We start from the raw sequence: 19,642 nt of genomic DNA, 5'->3' as shown, positions 1-19,642 counted from the left end.
TGTTAATCTGGGTAAAATTAAAGGGTTTTTTGTTTGTTTGTTTTCTGAAAAAGTACACAAATAAATAATAAAGTGTAGAAAACAATGCTACTGAATTGAAGATTTCGTTAAAATGCATGCCAAATATGAGCAGATAATGTAGCTTTTCCCATTAGAAATGAACTTGTTAATATTACTGAGAGCAAAGTACACCTACTTCAGTAAATCTACCTGGAAAAAGGAAAATGGTATAAATAGATACTACAGTCACAATTTCAGACTTTATATGGGTCAGTACTCAAGTATATTATTAGTTTTGAGATAGGTAGGTAACCCTGGTTAATATTCTTCTGAGTCTTTACATACAGGAAGGAGAAATTTTATTTTTACTAATTAAATGCTTAATCCCAAATCCTTAGCTAATACATACAGTCTCACTGATACCATTTACATTAGCAAGTGGCACAACATAGGAAGAAGAGTAAAGCAAAATAGCTGATGCAGAGAATGCCATGTACACATTTATACACAGTGTAGGGTTACTTTGGCCTTGCTGCCGTCTGATCCTCAAAAATTTAGGAGGCTAGATTTTTAGGTGTTCTCTAAAATAAATAAATTGATGCCTCAATAATTAATCTCAAATTGTACTAGAGCCTTAAGAATTTATAAGTTATTCTATGTTTGTTTTCAAATACATAAACTAGATGCTCTTAAGGTCCTTTCCAACCCTAAACATCTATGAATTTATGATTATATTTTCATATCCTTTTATTTTAGGCATTAATCCTTCAAGTGGACAAGTTGACCATGCAAGCAAATCAGAAGCGCAAAGCTCTTGATAATGAACTTACAGAAACCATAACAGCACAGGTTAGTGCTTAATGTTCTTGAAGATATTTTGTTACACATGAAATGTTTAACATCAGAAATAACGGGGGTGCTTTCTTGTAAACAGATAGAGCTTGACAAGACAGCTGAAGATTTTCGCAGAGTTCATCAAGAAAGGCAAGAAGTCATCAGGCAGTGGGAGAATGCAATACAGCAGATGCAAAAGAGAGATCAACAGATTGATCATTGTGCTTTGGTAAAACTGCTGTGACTGATCCCTATCTGTGTATCAGCCTACTTTTGTGTCTATGATATTGTTAGGAATTTTGCTGCTCACATATAAACTAGTTGGGTGTTTTAGATGTTCAGTGGTCTCTTTGTGTCTACCTCTATTGTATCAAGGTGATTCAAAGTTCAGGTATTACTGAAATATATTCTAAATTTATTTTGAAAGCAGTATCTCTCAGTGTAAATAACGGTGCTCAGTTTGATACTATGCAAGCTTTAATTTTTTATCTCAAGGTTGTTGGGAAATGCAATGCATGCCATTATCATCTTTGATTTAAGAAGCAACAAGATGGAATGCTGTTTGCAGAGATTAAGGATAGTCAAATGCAAGGGGGGGATTCTTTGTCTGGGCTGCAATATTAGAAAGAAAACGGAACACTTGGAATGGAAGTAATTGGCATTTCTAACCCTGTGAACAAATGCCTGACTGACATTTATGTCAGAATTATAGTAAATAATCACATTAAGATTAAAAATTGGTCCTTGCGTACATTCTGCAAATGGGGAGAAGTAACACCACTCTTCTAAGCAAAAAAAAATCTTATTTGCATCTGTTATTTAGTATGAGTGAGATTGATTTCTAAAATATACAGTCTTCATTGGTTTTGTCAGTGCCTTGTACACAGATGGTACAATGGCAAGAGGTACAAATGAAGTATATTTTGTTTTGGATTTGTCAAGAGTAGTGTGAGCTCCTCTGAAAGTTCTGCAGGGCAGTAGGACAGATGGATCAGAAAAAGCTTAAAGGATCAGTGCAGAGGAAAAAAAAATTATTAATGTGGGTTCCGAAGTAACAATGGCTTTTTTTTGAAGGGGGGAGAAGTGTAACTGAATGTACAAGAAGACTCTGCTTAAATCTTTTGCTTTGCTATTATGATTTTTTTTTTAAATATCAGCTTTAAGTTGCCCATGTGGGTATTGCATATACCTTGAGAAGAAACAGAATGGTTTAAACATGAATTAAGATATAATGCGAAAGAAATGTAATAGTAGAAAATGAGAAGCCAGAATAAATACTACCAAGCAGAAAATATAATGGCTTAATTTAGCAGAAATATTTTGGATTCCATAGTATTTCAGATCAGAAGGCTTCTGCAAAGAACAAATGACAGATAGTAATAAAACCCCAAACAAACAGCACTTCTCAAAAGAAAAGTCGCAGCTCTGGCCAAACTTCCATACATTAGTGACCCACAGAATACTCCTACTGATGCTTTGCGAACAGTGTTGGTGTGGGGTTTTTTGTTTTGTTTCATTTTTTTACATTATAACTACAGTATAATTTGCCCAGCAGCTAGTTTTTTACTTAACCTTTCAAAGTGCACAGTTTTCACCAAGCTATAAATCTGTCAGCTAACCTAAGCGTCACTACTGTTGCTAATTTTGTGGAGCTTGTTGGGTTTTTTTTCCCTACTCAATGAAAAATAATTTTTATTTCATACAAGTTGATAGTGTTAGGGCTTTTTGAAATTATGGGACTATTTCGGAAGTTTCAAATCCAAACCACTTGTAGTATTTTGTGTTGTGATGTATTAGTAGAATGACATAATTTAAGGATGATGTGATAACTGGGCTATATCATGCGATGAATAGTCTTCATAGCAATCTTCTGGTTGTTCCCTTTATTAATGTAATACATCTTAACTAAGGCAACAAATCTGAAATGTTTTTATCCTGATAGCTAATAGCAGAGATAAAACAGGAGATCAGAAAGAAAGAAATGGTGTTGAAAGAAAAGACTGCCTTTTTGGTAAATGAAACCCTTAATAATATGGAATATGAAAAGAAAATTTCTTCTGCTGAACGGGAAGCTACCAGCCTCCAACATGAGTATCAGACTCAGGATACTTACAGGGTTCAGCTGCAGGATGAGGTAAGGATAACCAAACGGTTCACAAAACCAGACTGAAACTGTAACTTTTGACGAGATGGAGGAAATACAGGAATAGGGTTTGCTTTTCTCTAGTTTTAGACTTGACCCTTAATAATTCAACAAAATGCTTGCACTTCTCTGTTTAGTCATGATTATTGGGGTCTGAACCCTCAACTTAATCTTTTCATTTATAGTGGTGAAGAGATTAGCTTGTATTCTCTGCTGTGTTGGTACAAAATGAATGAATTTTCTCTTAAATGGGGTAACCCTTAAATGCTAAAGATGGAGGTGTGTCTTGCCTTTACACCGCAGTATTGTATAAGGATGAGAGAAACCTTTTCTTGGTTCTAAACAATTCCTATACTGTCTTCTCAGAAGCGAGTGTTGATGACCCTTGTAGACAAGTTAAAATTATTGGTGGAAAAAAAAACCCGAAACATTTTCACATGGCTTTCTAATCAAGAGGCAGTAGGATAGGTCTGCACTGTGAACAAGATATACTTGATGTTGTTCATATGTTGTTGCTTATATTTAACCTGCACTTAAAGCTAGAACTGAGCTGCAATGCTTACTTGGTTAAATTAGAAGTAATTGCTTAAAATATAAGTATTTCTAAGAAGTAATTCAAGTTTCATGGCTCTGTTGAGAAGGGATACGCTTGTATTGCCTGAGTAAGTTTTCTCTTAACAAGAAAGGCAAGATTAGCAATTAAGAAACAAACACACACACCCCCCCCCACCTTTGAATAGTTTTTTCTGTAGCAGGTGGTTCATAAACTGATATCCTAATTAAATTGTAGCTAGCTCAAACAAGGTGTGGAGGCTGCTAGATTACCCTCTAATTCATGCAAACTTGAAGCTTCACAGAATTGATAGGTTTTCATCTCCCAAATGTGAGATTCTTGCTTGAAGTTTTTTTTTCCACAATCAATACTATCTAATGTGATAATCAGAACAGTCTCCCATTATTAGGTGTTAAAACATCTGTGGCATGCAAGTGAGAAACAAGGAAAGAAACAGACTTACAGTTCAGCTGACAACTTGTGACCTTCCAGTTTCTCATTCTGGTACACAGGGAGACCTGCTATATATACTTGATCAGGTTTCTTCATCTGTGAAAGTGAAAACAATTCCACTGTTAAGTGATACTATAAAGATAAATGAACTACCGATTGTGAAGTATTCATATCCTGTTCAATGAGCGCACGCTATAATGTATTTTTTACCAAATTAAACGTCCATGTATGTTTGTCACAGTGTTCCTGTATCTTAATCAAAATAATTATATGTGCCCAATAAAGTTTGAATTAGTAGCATTTATTAGATATAGAAGTATATCCATATTAACAAAGAACATCTCAAGGTCAGATGTGCTCTATAAAACCATGGTTCCTCTTATACAGATGCTGCTAAACAAGAATTGCAGCCCATAGCACTTTCATAATTTATTCTATGTTCTTAATCAATAAGTACTTTGTCCTAGTATTTGAATTATGCAACTTAGTCTATTGAGTTTACTAGCTGTGCCAATTTATAGCACCTCACAATTTGCAGCACTTCTCATTTGGAAATCACTGTTAAAAGGGAATACTTTCCAATAAATAGGTCCCTTACAAGTTTAAATATCCTAATGTGTACCAAAGTACTTAAGAGCTTGATTGCTCCCTTTTGTAATTTAACAGCTGGATACTTTGAAATCCACTGTGGACAAAACTGCTTCTGATCTGGAGTCTTTGAGAACACAAGTAACCAATCTGAAGAAAGAAATTCAGAAAAAACAAGCCAGGTAAAAAGCGACCTTTAAAAATATAGTTTGTAAGGGTTAGCACTATAATCAAATCCTTGAGCTAGCAGAACCTTAAATCGTGTTGATGATTAAAGCCTTCAACTTTTTGGTTATTTCAAATCCTGCATAGTTTCTGGCACTGAGCAGTTTAGGCAATACTCCTGGTAGTCCCTGCTATTAAAGGGTGTGGAAGAAATATGTTAGGGCCTTGGTTGCTATTGATTCCAATTCAGCCTGCTTTATTAGGCAACTGCTCAGCAAGGTATGCTCCTTGATTTTGTCCGTGTAGATATGCTATACACATTGAACTTGATAAACCATGTAATTTTCTTTAGATTGAGCTTTCTTAATGAAAAAAATGCAAGTCTTTCCAATAAGCTGAAGCTTGTGACTGAGGAGACACTCAGTTCAGAAGACAAAGCTTTGAGGATGGAAGAAATACTAAAGGAAGAAGAAAAAGTTGTCAAGGTAAAATGTTTTTCCTGGTTTCTGCAAATGAGAATTCATTTGAATTTGCAAGCTCTATCTAGAACAGTTTGGATTAAAATGAAATGTAAGTATTAATATGGCATGTAGCTATTTCATCAAGCGATGAGGTAACGTGTATGTAGTCACCATCCTTGGAAGTAATCACAAGCTGTATAGACGAGGCCCTCAGTGCCATGGGTTAGTCATGGCCTTGGCAGTGCTGGGGTAAGGGTTGGGCTGGATGATCTTAAAGGTCTTTTCCAACATGGTTTATTCTATGATTCTATGTAGATACATCAGTATCTCTGCCAGGAACACTCTGGAGGAAATCAGATATAAGCCAATATTCTGACTACATCAGTGCAACTCTGACATCAGCTAAAAGCGACTTACAACTTCTTGTCCTGATTGACATGAAAGTCACTAACTGGAATGTGGCAAATTTTTCTATAAAATGTAGTAATACCTTCTGCTTTGTAACAATATTGAAAATTTTCAACATTTTGTATTTTCCTTGGGTCTTTCTGGGAGTTCATGTCTCTAATCATTCTGTTATATGGGCTGCTGAGGAGCAATGGTCTTGCATTTCTATGAGTTTCCTGTCAATAAGGTTGTTAAGGTGAGAATCTTCTCAGGATGAATTTTCAGTAACCTTACCACTGAAAACTTCTTGGCTTTAGTAAAACACCACCAAAATTTATTAATCTGCAAAGAGCTATGATTTTTGCAAACCAGCATGCAAAATTTTTTTTTTAAATTTTATTATATTTTTTAAATCTTTTAAGCAGATTTGGCTGCCTTAGTCTCATCCTTGCTACTTGAATTCTACTACATGATACTCTGATTCATCTAACTTATTGTGGACTATTAAATTACTGTCTCACTTTAGATTTTATTTTCATAATGAATAAAGATTTTGATCTGGGAAGTGGCATGTACAGCTGTAATAAGGTGACTTTTTTAACATAGGTAATAATACTTTTTTTAATTCAAACCCCTCTTCTTATGTAGCAAATTAAGTATAGAAAGAAAAAAAATCCTAATTCATTATCATCTGATGAACTGCAAAGGGCTTTTGAATAAACGCAATGTTGTAATGCAATCATCTGAACCTCCCTGCATTTCCAAAATTTTTTCTACTGGTTTTGTTACTTTGCTACTAATTCTCCTAAAATATTTTACTTGGTTTTGTTGTTTGGGTTTTTTTTTTTTATCACTATGCTGGACAACTTAATATCAGATATGCTAAAGCATTTTTTTACTGTAGAATGCCCAGGTTAAACTAGTTTGATAGTAGGTGTTCCCATGCAAGTGACAACAAAGATGTATCTGTGCATACCACTGTATGCTCTTCACCTCTCTCCCCTGCCTTGTTCTGTTTTTTCTGTAACATGTATGTGAAATAATCCCTTGCAATAGATTGATATTTTTCAAACTTTTTAACTTGACAAGCATTACCTGTACATTTTGAAAACACTTACAGAAACTAGAGAGGGGATGCCTTTCCTTTTCAGTTTCTTGAATTACAGGCTTTACTTACTGGTTTTTATTTTCAGATAATTTGAAAAGAAGTTGTAATGGTATAACAAAATAGATTGAAAATGAAAACCTTACTTGCTTCTCCTTATGACTGTTACCAGGGTGGCTAAACCATTAGCAGAGTTTCTTTACTTGTCTGTGGCAGATAACCTAAGATGACATTGAGCTTGGCAGCTCCACAGCTTCAGGGTAATATTTTAACTAGAATGAACTGTTCCTGAACAATGTCTGAAATGTATTAGTCAGAATCATGCCTTCTATCGCCATTAGACACACATGGCTATTTGCTGCATCTATTAATTTACTGTGAAGAGGTATTTACAGGAACAATGTGGATGAAATGTCACCATTTTGCTCTTTAGTTCTGTGATACTTCTCCCTCTTCAATTTCTGCCAAAACAACGTTGCACAGTGAAGCTTGCTGAGTATCTTATCTCTATTAACAACCTCACTTAAAGAGACAGAAACTAATTTTATTAAGCAAATGAATTTAGATATGCAAGAAAGACTATGAAATGAAGGTTTATGATTCAGTTTTAGTAGACAAATTAATCATTGTCACTAGCTTCTCAAAACCAGCTCAGAATTGGGCACATGCATAAAAACAGTTTACTTCTGACATTAAATTCATATGTTCAGGCATGATTCGAAGCCCACTGACAGTAGTATTAAATGCTACAGGTCGTAATGATTTCATATTAAACTCACACCTGCTTTTTACTTCCATAATTTTTGGATTTGGAATTAGAATGCAATTATGAACTCTTAGAGGAGGAGTTATCTTTTGCTGTTATTTAAGCCAGCAAGATGTTTCACAAATAGATTGCACAATGCATACATATAAAATCAAGATTAAGCACAAGTTTAATCTGTGTAAATCAGTGAATTCTAAGGTGTTTTCCTATATTAATTTAAATGTGCATTTCCAAACTCTACCTGACTTCAGCAAAATGTAAATGAACCTTTCAAAACAGGATTGTGATGCCACATCACTTGTCTTAGAGATGTACCTTACGGGAGACTAGCATGCTGAACAGTCTGAGCTCTGGAAGGTCTCTGGTTATTTGCAGGGGGGAGTGAAAGGAAGGGGGAGAAGAGGAAAGCTGCTGTCTTTGCTAGGGTTATAAAAAGAAAATAAACTCCATTTACTTGGTTTTCTATACCTTTCAAGTTACCTGAAATGTTTATCATTTTCTCGCTGCAACAGACCCTACTAAAACATTATTAACTGATTCAGGTGTTAATGACAACTTACCTCTGAGAATAAGGAAGTGATTTTAAAATGTGTAATGAATTTTCAAACAAAATTATTCCCACTTAGATAAACAGACATACATACATACATACATATGCATATACACAGAGTTATGTTTTAATAAACCATTGAAAGCTTTGTATTGCATTTTTCCAAATATTCATGTATACTTGTAGCAGTAAGGAGGTTTTTTTTTGAAAAGAGGGCAGTTTACTTTTCTGAATAGCTGAAAAGAATAGCATTCCATAATAGTGAGGAAAAAAATAATAATAAAAAAAAAAAGTTATGCGCTAATAGGGAAAGATCCAAGTGAAAAAACAAATAAGGTTACTTTCTCTGCAAGTCTAAGACTTTTCTGGCCAACCATTTTGAAGATCTTCCATGTTCATGTTAATGGATAGAGTATTGAAATTCTAAATCTATACGAGATTAATAAAGGCAAGTAATTCCTCGGAAATTACTTCTGATGTGATTAATTACTTTCTACAATCTAATTATTAATTTGTCACCAGGAAAAAGACCAAGAAATAAACCAGTTAAAAGATCTACTTTTCAAGAAGACTCAAGAGTTTAAGGTGAAGAAGGATAAGGAAAAGTGTGTTATAGCAGAAATTGAGGCAAGTCGGTCATCACTTAAAAAACTTAAGAGTCAACTGCACAGACTTGATGCAGATGCATTAAACCAACAAGAAATAATATATAACCAGGTAAAATGTTAACATACTTTCATGCTATGATTTTTAATTTGATCTAATGAGAATAAGTTGCTTGAGCTCTGTAATGTCTGTCAGCATCTTGGTGCTTTGAAAATAACATGCAATATAATTTTAAGTCTGCTTTTATTTTTGTCTCTAGATGTATGGATATGGAAATAACTGAAACTTGCTACAGTACTGCCTACATTATGTGCTTGTATTTCTTTATTTTTTGAATCTGCTACTTTTACCACTAATTTCTCAAATCGGCTCCTTACTTTGATCCCTCTGAATCACAGACACCTCAGGGTATATTTTTAAAGCAATACAAGAGGTACATGCCAAAATCCTGTTATTTCCTAATTGGATTTTGTGCATATTTCCTATGCACCACTTTGAAAATTTGCTCTTTTACATCAGCATCCACTGGTAACAGCAAGATGGCAACTCTACTGTAAGCTTCCCTACAGCAGACTGTTCTGAGTGTGCTTTGTTACTCTTCTAGAAGATTACTCCTGAACCATCACTGCACATCAGTCACCTAATTATATTTTGCTAAGGAGGTCTATAAGCCATAAATTATTATAGAAACAATAGCCTAATTGAGTGTCTGTCTTAAAGCCAACATTTAGATCCAAGTTTATATGCAGTGTTTTAGCTTTATAGGAAGGTTATAACTGCTTATCTCACACTATTAATTCTCATAAAAATTATTTTAACAGGATTTTTATATTCAGCAAGTACAGAGACGGCTGTCACGGTTAGAAGGAGACCTTAATACAGATGAAAAACAAGTTTTGGAAGCAAAAGTTGCTGAACTTAAGAAAACCTTAGAAGAAAAGAAAAACACATATGATGTTTTATACGTGCAGTACAAGAAACTTCAGGTAACTTCCTTAAAAGATTAGGTTGATTGTGTAACATCTAGAAACCTCAGTGAATTAAGCAGTTGGGGTCTTTTAATTATTAACTTGGTATTAGATTAAAAGATATCAGAGCCTAGTTTTCTACACAGGTTACACAATGTTCCCTATACCTTCCAGAAAAATAGCTCATTACTGCACAACTGAAACACCTTAGCATGAAGACAAGCATTGAAATATTGAAAGGCAAGCTTAACATTTCAAGATGTGACTGACTGCTTGCATGTGTTTTGAGTTTGTTAGGACCATGTAGAAATAGGAGGATGTTATTCTGTGATGTTACTATTTACTTTCTTTTTTTTTCAGAAAATAAGTACATTGCATTTAAAATGGTACAAAGCAACATTAATGAATTAAAGGAATAGTATTTGAGTTACATGATCCCATCCTGACATGTAATTCAGAAACACTATTTTTCTGTCTTTATTTCCATGTGAGAATTTTACATGTACATGCGTGTGCTCTGGTTTTACATTATGCAGTGACCAATTCTCTAAAAAGAAACTTACCTTTCTTACCTCTCTTTCTCTCTTTTTTACCTCTCTTTCCCTCTTTCTTACCTCTTAACTTTCTACCTTTCTTCTGTTGCCAGTTTGTAATTTATTTTTATAAAGAATGTATTTTTTTTTGTCAGCTACACTTTGCCACATTTAGAAACCTCTTTTCAAAGAGAAACCATACCAAGATAAAAATCAGGTTTAACAGAATATCACACCTGGTTTCTCAAAGTGATGGGTAAGAAAAAAAGTTAGACCAACTGAATGAGGGGAAGAAACTGCTTATAGGTAAGTCCTCGAAGATGAGATCCATGCAATAACAACGTTTAATGTTGGGCAATTAATGCCCATGCTTCGGTTTTCATAAGATGCAAAATATGAGCAATATATATACACCTCTGGAGTATTGTGAAAGTCAAATGGTTTTGAAGATGAACTATAAATATTGAAGTCATGGTCAGATATGCCAGGAGTTTGTTTGTTTTTTTTTTTATCCAAAGGACATGATTATATTAGAATTGTCCCATTGGCTGAAAGATCTGTAGTGTATAAATAACAATTACTATGCTCCAAATAAAACAAGCGATGACATTAATATTGCAACAGCACTCTGCATGAAGACTGCAATGCTCTGGTCAGCAGCATATGGACACAAGGAGATGATAGTTGCTGGTTCCAAGACTTAAAAATATTTAATTGAAAGTTAACTAGTGGCTTTTGGTGCAACCTACATTTACTGTAATAAATTAAATATGATTTACTTGGAAACAGAATGATGTCCATTTCCTCAAGAGAGCAATGGATAAGACAAGAGAAGAAACAAGCGATATGATGAGCAAGATAAATGACCTAAATCTTTTCAATGACAGATCAGATCAGGAGTTAAAAAAAGCTAAAGCCATCAAGCAGGTACAGTATTACTTTGCAACTTATACTAATACAGGACATGTTTTAGTAAAATCACAAGCTCATCTGTAGGCTGTTCTCTGACTCCCACAGTGTTACATCATGATCCCCCTAAGAGCACTCTTTGTAGTTTTTTAACTTGCACCTTCATTTCCAAACTTTGAAGTAATTTTTCTCACTATTATCTTCCTAAGCAAAGTGTTGCTTCCTCTCTGTATGCAGTATAGTTTTTGTTTGGGTTGTAATTTTTATCACACATTACTTATGTCACAATATCCAGTGGTGTGTTTTGGTTTTGTTGTTGTTGGTTTTGTTTTGGTTGCTGTTTTGTTTTGTTGTTTGTTTTTTGTTTGGTTTTTTTTGAGGCACAATTGCCTTTAAAGCAGAAAATATTCAAGGGTGCCTTTACCTAGCATTGAATTTTAATTCTTAATCTGTGATGCCAACTAATAAATTTGTCTCGGGTTTGTTATTAAATTGCAAGTTTTTTTTTTCCAAGAGATGGTTTGGATCCGTCTATATTCCAGTCCAAGGAATTACAAAGAAAATAGAAGTCCTTCTCCACATATTTTGCTAAACATAAAAGCTCAGTCCCAGTCCTTGAATTACTGCATGTTTATTCTGCAATAGCCTCTGGTCTTACTAAATGGAGCACTAAAGTGGTAGAAAAATAGAGGGTCTAAGTAGGAGGGGTAAGTTTTGCTATCAGCTGAATTGGTGTACTTGCTCCTTAATGAAAACTCTTTTTCCCTAACCCAGAACTTTTCTTGGGGATAAAATTCAGGGGAACAAAACAGAAAAGCTGATAGCATGGAAGATCTTGAAGAAAAAAAAAAAAAGGTAGAATTTGGGATTCTTAAGAGACTTTAAAAAATTATTTAAAGTGTTTGTATGCTAATGCAGTTCACCACTGGCTGCTTTTCATAAGCTTTGGTATATATAAATTTGCTTATGCAACAACACAACTTGTAGACCTACACGATCTAGAATGGATTCCACAACAGGTTCAAGTGAGCGATTAACTGCTTCAGAAAGTTCCTTGCAAGGTCTACTGAATTTCTTTGAAATCACCTAAACTGAAAGTAAGTTGTAGATGGAAAAGTCTAAAAACCCATAACTGAACCTGAATTAGAAAGTCTGATGAATTCATATAAAACCATCTACCCCTATTGCACTCACCATGAAAACTGCCAGATAATGAGAAAGTGAGAATATTTCTAAATGCAGAGTAAAATGAGTCTTACAGTTGTATATATATATAAAAGATAAAATAACGGATGCTTTAAAAAAACTTATTAAATTATTAACTGTTATAAATCTTAATTAAAAATGATGCTTCCTTATTTTGAATCCTTTATGGCATTTATTAGGAGATGATGGTTGAAGATAATCTCTTAAAGCTAGAATTGAACCGTCTTCAAGATATTCTGTATAATAAGTCAGAGAAAGTTCTGACACTGGAAAAACAAAAAATGGAGCTAAAGAAAGCCATAGCAGAAAGAACTGAAGAAATTAAGATTCATAAGGCAATGCTGGATTCTCAGATAAGACTTGTGGCTCAGGAACGGCAACGCATAAGGTAACCATTCTCACAAAAATACTTTTCATATGGGGACTTACTGAAAAACACTTTACCCAATTTCACCAATGGGAGAAATTGAAGATGAAATACATCTTGCTCAGTTACTAAGACAGTTGAGGCTAGCAAGAGATTCCGTCTCTGAATTCCAGCGTTAACCAGTTGGTGAACAAGAGATTACAGTTTGTTCTGTTAGTGAAGATCCTTTACAGTACTGAGAGGAAACCTCCTCTGCAGACATCTTTTTAAAGTAAATGTCATATGTTTGTGACCCTGCATTTTTTTTTAATAATTGGGATATGTGCAATTGTGTCTCGAGGTAAGACAAAGTATTTCAAACAGAAAAGTTGATTTTAAAGAGGGTTTATTCCCAACTGCTTGATAAAATTGTAATTTCTTTAACTTACACAGTAAGTTTTTGTTTTGGGTGGTTTGGGGATTTGTTTTTTCTTCCTTGTAACAAATGTGCTCTTCATTACGTGTCTTGTATAACAAAATTAAATGTGCTGACTTATGTATGTACCCTCTTGTAATGCAACCACATATAAAATAACTTTTCCCTTCTGTAACAATCAGTGCAAAGTATCTGGCACAGTTTTAGCTCTGAAATCCCAGTATCTCTATCCAACCAAAAATCAGCACTTCAGCAGCTGAACTGCTGAAATCTGGCAGGCTTTTTATTCATCCCTCTGCTAACCCCACCCCACACAACAGGAAATTAGAGTGATTTAGTGTGACTGAAGCTTAACTGCTCCCTGAGAGTGCAGTGTGTGGTGCTTTTTCCTTTGATAATTACACAGCTAATTGATACTTCCATGTAATTTGATTTGGGGTTGTTGCCTACTGTTGCTTATGCTCATCTAATAGTGGCAATATTAAGATAACATCAGCAGGGGGCAGCTTGTGCAGCTGTAGGCTTAGATGCCAAACCTCTAAAAATTTTCGAGCAGGGCTGTGGCACAGCCTCCCAGGATGCAGTGATCTGGATATGAAAATAAATCTGACTTTGCTCAGAACTGCAAAAGAAATGCAAGTAACCAGAGAAACGAATGACTGTAGCTGGGAGAACACAGCAGCAAAAGCCAGGAGCAGCATAACTGCTGCCCTGCTTGCCTACTGGTATAGGGGCAGGCTGCTGGAATAACCTCAGGAACTTAAATTGTTGTGGTAACAATTGTCCACAAAACACTACTAGGCAAATAGTTTCTCAACTCATTTAACTTTTTTTCTTCCTGAAAATAAATCAGTGCTGAATTTCAAGATCGCCTAAGTAAAATTTATAAACTAAGATGCAGATATGAAGTTCTTACTATTGCTATGACGCCACCTGAAGGAGAAGAGGAGAAAAGTCAAACCTACTATGTAATTAAGGTATTTTATTAATGTAATTCATTATAATTCAAGTATTTAAACTATAGATTTCCTTGGGCTCTATTCAAGTTACAAAGACAACCTCCTTGCCTACTGCTTACTTTCAGTCTAATTGTTTTTTGTTATCTGACACTGAAGTTATTTAAATGATACAGCAATTTCATATGAGTCTCTGTGGAGCCCTAATTTTGAGTAGTTTGAAAATTTTCATTTCAGTGATCATTAATTTACATTAGGACACAAGAAGTACTGGGCATGTGGTTATCCAGTATAAACTGAAAACAAGTTTACCACCCTCTCACATGATCTTAAATTATTCTACACTTCAGATTTAATTTTAGCTATTTATTATACCATATGGTATTTCTACCTTGAAGAACGTCAGCTTTCCTCTTTTACTTCTCACTTATGCATACTTCTGCTTTCCACTAGGAAAAAAAGTCTTTATCCATAATGCCATACCCCAATTCTGGAATGAGAATATATTATTTTTGATTTTCACAATTCTCTAATTTCCTCTTAAAGCAAAATGCTTCTAGCTGTAGTCTTGGCTGTGAAATTGGTCCTTTTCTTAAGTGTTAAATTTCATAATGATAGTATTTGTGCTATTGTGAGATCCAGCACAGCATAAGACCATCTTTAAAACCCTTATGGTCACCAGGGGTGTACATCCTCCATGGCTTTGGAGGTTCTTCACCCTATCAGATTTTTTGAGGGGTTACAGAAAATACTTCCCTTCCCCAACAGGATGTGTTCTTCAACCTCTCTGATCAGATAAATGAGGACTTTCAAGTGAGTAATTCCCAGAAAAACTGGATGACTTAACACTCACTCAGTGGTTTTCTGTAGCACAAAATCCCAACTCTTGGATTTTGTGAGGAAAAATGTAAAGCGTGTGCTGCAGTTCACATCAGCAGTGCAAAACATGGACACTGCTGTGCACACCATGCGGATACTGCTAATCAGGACCTTACGAGCTTAGACAGAGAGGCAGATACCTGTAATGAAATGCATATGGATGAAATACCTCAAAGAACTTCCAGTCCTGTGAATAACTATTCCTTCCAATTACCTAGTAACTCAAATCTCAGGTCAAGACTGACAACAAAGCCCCATATCTAACTTGGATTGTTTCCCCTAATATTGCAGGTATTTTTTTCTGTATAATTATCCTCATATTTTCAGTATGTGTGCAGTCACCTAAAATATCAGTTTTATTTTCAGGCTGCACAGGAAAAGGAAGCACTGCAACATGAAGGTGATGATTTAGATGCAAAAATCTGCAAAGCTGAAAAAGAAATTGTAGCTCTGGAAAACACTTTGTGCATACTTAATAACTGCAACAGCAAATACCGAAACTCTTTCAAGGAAGTCACTGAGACAAGTATGTAAAGCAGAAATCGCTATTTGCTATGTGAGTTACAGGCAATGGTACATAGTAGGGAAATTCCATGGCACAAAAGAATGAATCACAGGTAGACTAAACTGATAGTAGCAAAAGGGAGTATAATTCACACACTACTGTGAATAGTTCAGAAGAATAAGCACAGAAGAAAGTGCAGCACAGTGTGATTAACTAATATTTACATTCTTTTATCCAATTTATGTGAAAATCTAAGCCTGTATAAGTTTTGTGAATAGTCATAATTTGGAACAGTCAGAAGAGACAAAGCATAATGATGACTACTGGTGGGGTGGGGGCAAGTCATTACTTGGGAGAAGTGCCTGCTTGAAATACACAGGTCTAGTGGATAAAACTTTGCACAGTACAAAAGGCACTACTGTCTGTAGTGCTGCATCACAGACAGCCACTAATTCAAATTACAGAAGCAGGACAAGCTGTGCCACTGCTCGCCTTTCTGTAGTAGAAAGAAATTGGTCCTTCTTGCGCACAGAACTGTACCCAGAGTAATTATATGGACAGCTTAGGTATGTGTGCTCTATCTAGCAACAAAGATCGATCCCTTAGCTACACCATCATTGCCTCTGGTTTTTCACAGGGAAGGGGGTGGAAAAAACAGTAACCTGTCATGTGGGAAAATCAGAAGAGCAAAACTTAAACTGCATCATTTTAGTGTAGTGCTCAGCAGGTTTTAAAATATGGACTACCTAACTACAAGCTTTTGCGTATGGAAAATCCTCAGAATTATTTAAAATATCCTTATCTGTTAGTTTTGTGCCACTCAGAATTCATAATCCTGCTGTCAGTGGAACTTCCTTTGTTTAGTGTGTAAAAAGCATCACAATGAGAAATTACATAAACTTAATTCTTGAGAATGCTTGATTCTTTAACTTTTGTGCCCTCTGCTGGCTCTAGAAACAGCAGTTCTTAAACCATTCTCATGAAGCCAGTTACTTTTTCACAATGATTTGGAATTAGTAGTATTTAAAAACCCCTTAAATGTCAAGGTTTCTGCAATAATACCAATACTAATATAGTAATGTTTGGTGATGCAGTTACTTTACAGTGTATCTTAATTTAAAGTGAAATACAACTGTATACACAGCTTGTACAGCAATAATATTGCCTTGTTGTCTGGAATCACAGGTGAGGAATATGAGGAAAAATTGAAACTAGAGGAGGAGAAAAGGGCTGCTGATGAAAAGCACAGATACAAGCGAAGACAGATCAAGGAACTTGAGGAAAAACTCCAGGTAAAATACAAGCAGAAGTTCCAGTTAGACAAGGCTGCTGCATGTAGCTAAATCCATGCAAGCCATCCTATTGAAACAACAGGATATTGTAGGATATTTTTTTGCCTGTTCTTCTACATTCTATTCTCTGTATGAATGGATACAATTTTTAAAGAAGGCTCTACCTCTCCCTTCAAAAACAGAGTGCTTATTTACTTTAATCACAATATAACTTCAGACTTTTTATTCACATACAGCTGGAAGTTGCAGAGTCACAGATGAATGCTGATAGTGTCTGCTTTGGCATCCAAACAAGCAGTTGCATTTTTGCATAGCATACACCACTATATTGCATTCTCCTGTCCAGTACTGCAGAGATTCAAATCCACACACCTTGTGGCCTCTGGCATCCATGTCCCAGGATTTTTCTAGAACACATTCTGGTTTATTAGCACTTAAGATGCTTTAGTTTAAACAGAATTAATTTACCTCGTAAATTTACCTGTAAAAAACAGAATTAATTGGCTCGTAACTTAGGAGGCCGAGCATTAGATTCAGGTAAAGGATAGCTTGTGCTCCATCTCCACATAAAGCACTTACTCTTGGCTCCCCTTGTTATCAACAAGCCCACTTGTCCTATAAAAAAGAACACTTAACTCTGATATGCAACATTTTAGTTACAATTTTCTTAGGCGCATGAAATCAAAGGCACCTTGTGATATCCCACATGGCTACTGTAACTTCAGACTTCTCTCTACTTCCTGAATCAGTGGCTGCACATCACCATTCTTATTGCTTATTATACCACCATAGGACATACACCTTACTTAAGAAATAACATCTCTTAAAGAGAAGGACACATCTTCTGCAGGGAATAAGTCCTAGGATTAATGAGGTGTGTTAAGCCATAACTTTTCCTTTTTTCCCTTATTTTATTTTCCTTTATTATTTCCCATCTCCCCCTCCTTTTTTTTTTCTCTAATAAAAACACAGAGCTGTTCTTTCAGGATGGTTGTTACTCATTTCAGTCAAAGGTATAAATCTCTTCCCATGGGAAACAATGTTATTTTTGTTAGGATAGCATGCACTGGTAAGGTGGTACTGTGTGATTCTTTTCTTTAAAGATATGTAAATTCCCTGGTAGTCTTTATCCAGGTATTTATCCACGGAAGTCTGACAGGCAGAAATTTTTGAGTTAGCCTTAGTACTAACTGCTTGGGCTACATTTAGAAACAATTAGTGTAAGGTCTAGTACCAGCACAAAGTAATACAAAAAGTGAGAGAGTATCACACTGCTTTATAGACTCAAACTACTGTTAAAATGAATTTGCAGAGCATGGAAAAAAATTTTGACATGGTACTGGAGCAGGAGGCCCTCTTCCAGGAGCAAAAGAAGGAAAAACAAGCTCTTGTTTTGCAACTGAACAAAGACATAGAAGAACAGAAGCCAAAACTTGAAAGGGTTATAAAACAGGTATGTATAGTCATTAATGACAGCTTCTAACTTTACAGTGATAGATACAAGTACAGTTAAACCCACAGAATTTAAACTTGGGCTTCTGAAAAAAGCGTTGCATTTTCATAATAGCAAAACTTTAAAAATATTTGTTAAAGTGTTCCAGGCTATCCAGGGAAATTCAGTCGCAGAAGAAAACTAAAACAGAAACACAGGAAGAAAAAGACATTGATCTTCGTGAACTGAAAAGCTTCAACAGAACCATCGACAAATTGTTAGCCAGTGTTCTAGAAGCAAATCCTGATTTAACCATGCCCTTTCAAATACACTTCCAGCAGGTGAGCTTTCCTGTTAACTGACACCAAGATCTTGAGTGATAGCTCTACTGAACTGATGAGTGTCTTTCAAGGGCAACACTTAAAGTCAACAATAGACTATATTTAACAGTAAAATAGGAGAAAGTGCTCATCTGCTTATAACATCTCTTCAAATGAGAAGGATCATAAACCCTACCGGTGTACCCATGATTATCATACAATCATTATGTCATCTTTTTTCTTTTTTTTCTTTTCTTATTTTCTAGTCCAATTTAGAGCTTCCTACAATTGCTTTTGCTGGTGGTAGTCAAGGTTCTCAATCGCCTTCTTCACAAAGCTCACTAGCTTCTATCCGGTAGGTGCCAGCAATGGGGTTTTTTGTTTGGGTTTTCGTGTAAGTTCAAGTTTAAACCAGCTGAACTAGTGTCTAAATGACAGAATACCCCACTCCTTAATACCTTCTCAATATTCTACTTTCTGAGCACTCTATAAATAAACTTTCTCCTTATTTTTCTAGCACTCAGTTAACTTTACTTTGGCATCCACCAGTTTAAAATAGTAATTACAGAACGATTACATTTACTTTTGCTAACTGTACTCCAATTAAAAAATGGTTTCACATGATAAAAGCACAAGTTTGAGTTCCAGCCACATTTTGCACTTTCTAGTGTAAGCTCTCTTTCCTAGTTAAATAGCAAAGACGGACACATACGCTTTTATCAATACCATTTTCCCCTATTCAACACTGCATGTAACATGCTGAATTGGTTATGATCTAACATTCTCACAGGGTACTTAAGCACTTAGTGCTGATGTCTACAAGAATTCTTGGGTGGGGATCTTGCCTGGAGTAAACACTGCTGTTGGGCAGCTTTGTAGTAAGTTACCATTAGAAGCTCTGTTTGAGATATGGGGATTTCTGGACACTGATGAGTAAATGTTTGTGTTTCAGATCCTCCAGAAGCACAAGTTCAGGCACTAGTCAGACTTCATCTCTCAAAGTCATAGATCTGTGCTTGCCTATTGACTCTGCTGCAGAAATAGATGCTGTTGGTACCCAGCCATCCAGCAGAGCTAGCACCTCTGATATTTGTAAAGGCAAAAGAAAGTCTTAAGTAATCTTTTGAAGGTCATAGCAAAGGCTTCAGACTACTTAAAGCTTCTTAATTGATTAATCTGTAACTTAACTTTTCTGTGACTGTACACTGGCAATTTTTAGCATTAATTTCTATCAGAAATACATTTTATC

The 19,642-nt window shown here is 35.3% G+C and overlaps 1 protein-coding gene and 1 long non-coding RNA gene across 2 annotated transcripts in view; one reads left to right on the top strand and one right to left on the bottom strand.

Moving 5' to 3' along the window:
* Positions 1 to 4,090, bottom strand: part of LOC115946171 (uncharacterized) — a 21,441-nt gene extending 17,351 nt beyond the window's left edge. Inside the window, exon 1 of the long non-coding RNA XR_004080283.1 lies at positions 3,994 to 4,090. This is a non-coding gene — a long non-coding RNA (uncharacterized lncRNA). The remainder of the gene's footprint in view (positions 1 to 3,993) is intronic.
* CCDC39 (coiled-coil domain 39 molecular ruler complex subunit) overlaps positions 1 to 19,642 on the top strand; it is a 25,076-nt gene extending 5,434 nt beyond the window's left edge. The window contains exons 5-20 of the mRNA XM_005146925.2: positions 757 to 849; positions 935 to 1,063; positions 2,777 to 2,968; positions 4,650 to 4,753; positions 5,089 to 5,221; positions 8,528 to 8,722; positions 9,433 to 9,597; positions 10,902 to 11,039; positions 12,407 to 12,615; positions 13,863 to 13,986; positions 15,211 to 15,370; positions 16,535 to 16,641; positions 17,954 to 18,094; positions 18,235 to 18,414; positions 18,660 to 18,748; positions 19,346 to 19,642. Of these exons, the coding sequence (XP_005146982.1) occupies positions 757 to 849; positions 935 to 1,063; positions 2,777 to 2,968; positions 4,650 to 4,753; positions 5,089 to 5,221; positions 8,528 to 8,722; positions 9,433 to 9,597; positions 10,902 to 11,039; positions 12,407 to 12,615; positions 13,863 to 13,986; positions 15,211 to 15,370; positions 16,535 to 16,641; positions 17,954 to 18,094; positions 18,235 to 18,414; positions 18,660 to 18,748; positions 19,346 to 19,508 (2,322 nt within the window). The 3' untranslated portion in view covers positions 19,509 to 19,642. The remainder of the gene's footprint in view (positions 1 to 756; positions 850 to 934; positions 1,064 to 2,776; positions 2,969 to 4,649; positions 4,754 to 5,088; positions 5,222 to 8,527; positions 8,723 to 9,432; positions 9,598 to 10,901; positions 11,040 to 12,406; positions 12,616 to 13,862; positions 13,987 to 15,210; positions 15,371 to 16,534; positions 16,642 to 17,953; positions 18,095 to 18,234; positions 18,415 to 18,659; positions 18,749 to 19,345) is intronic.

Source organism: Melopsittacus undulatus, chromosome 6 (genome assembly GCF_012275295.1).
Source record: "Melopsittacus undulatus isolate bMelUnd1 chromosome 6, bMelUnd1.mat.Z, whole genome shotgun sequence".
Classification (NCBI taxonomy): Eukaryota; Metazoa; Chordata; class Aves; order Psittaciformes; family Psittaculidae; genus Melopsittacus; species Melopsittacus undulatus.
Note: the sequence above shows the minus strand (reverse complement) of the source record. Positions and strands in the feature narration are given on the sequence as shown.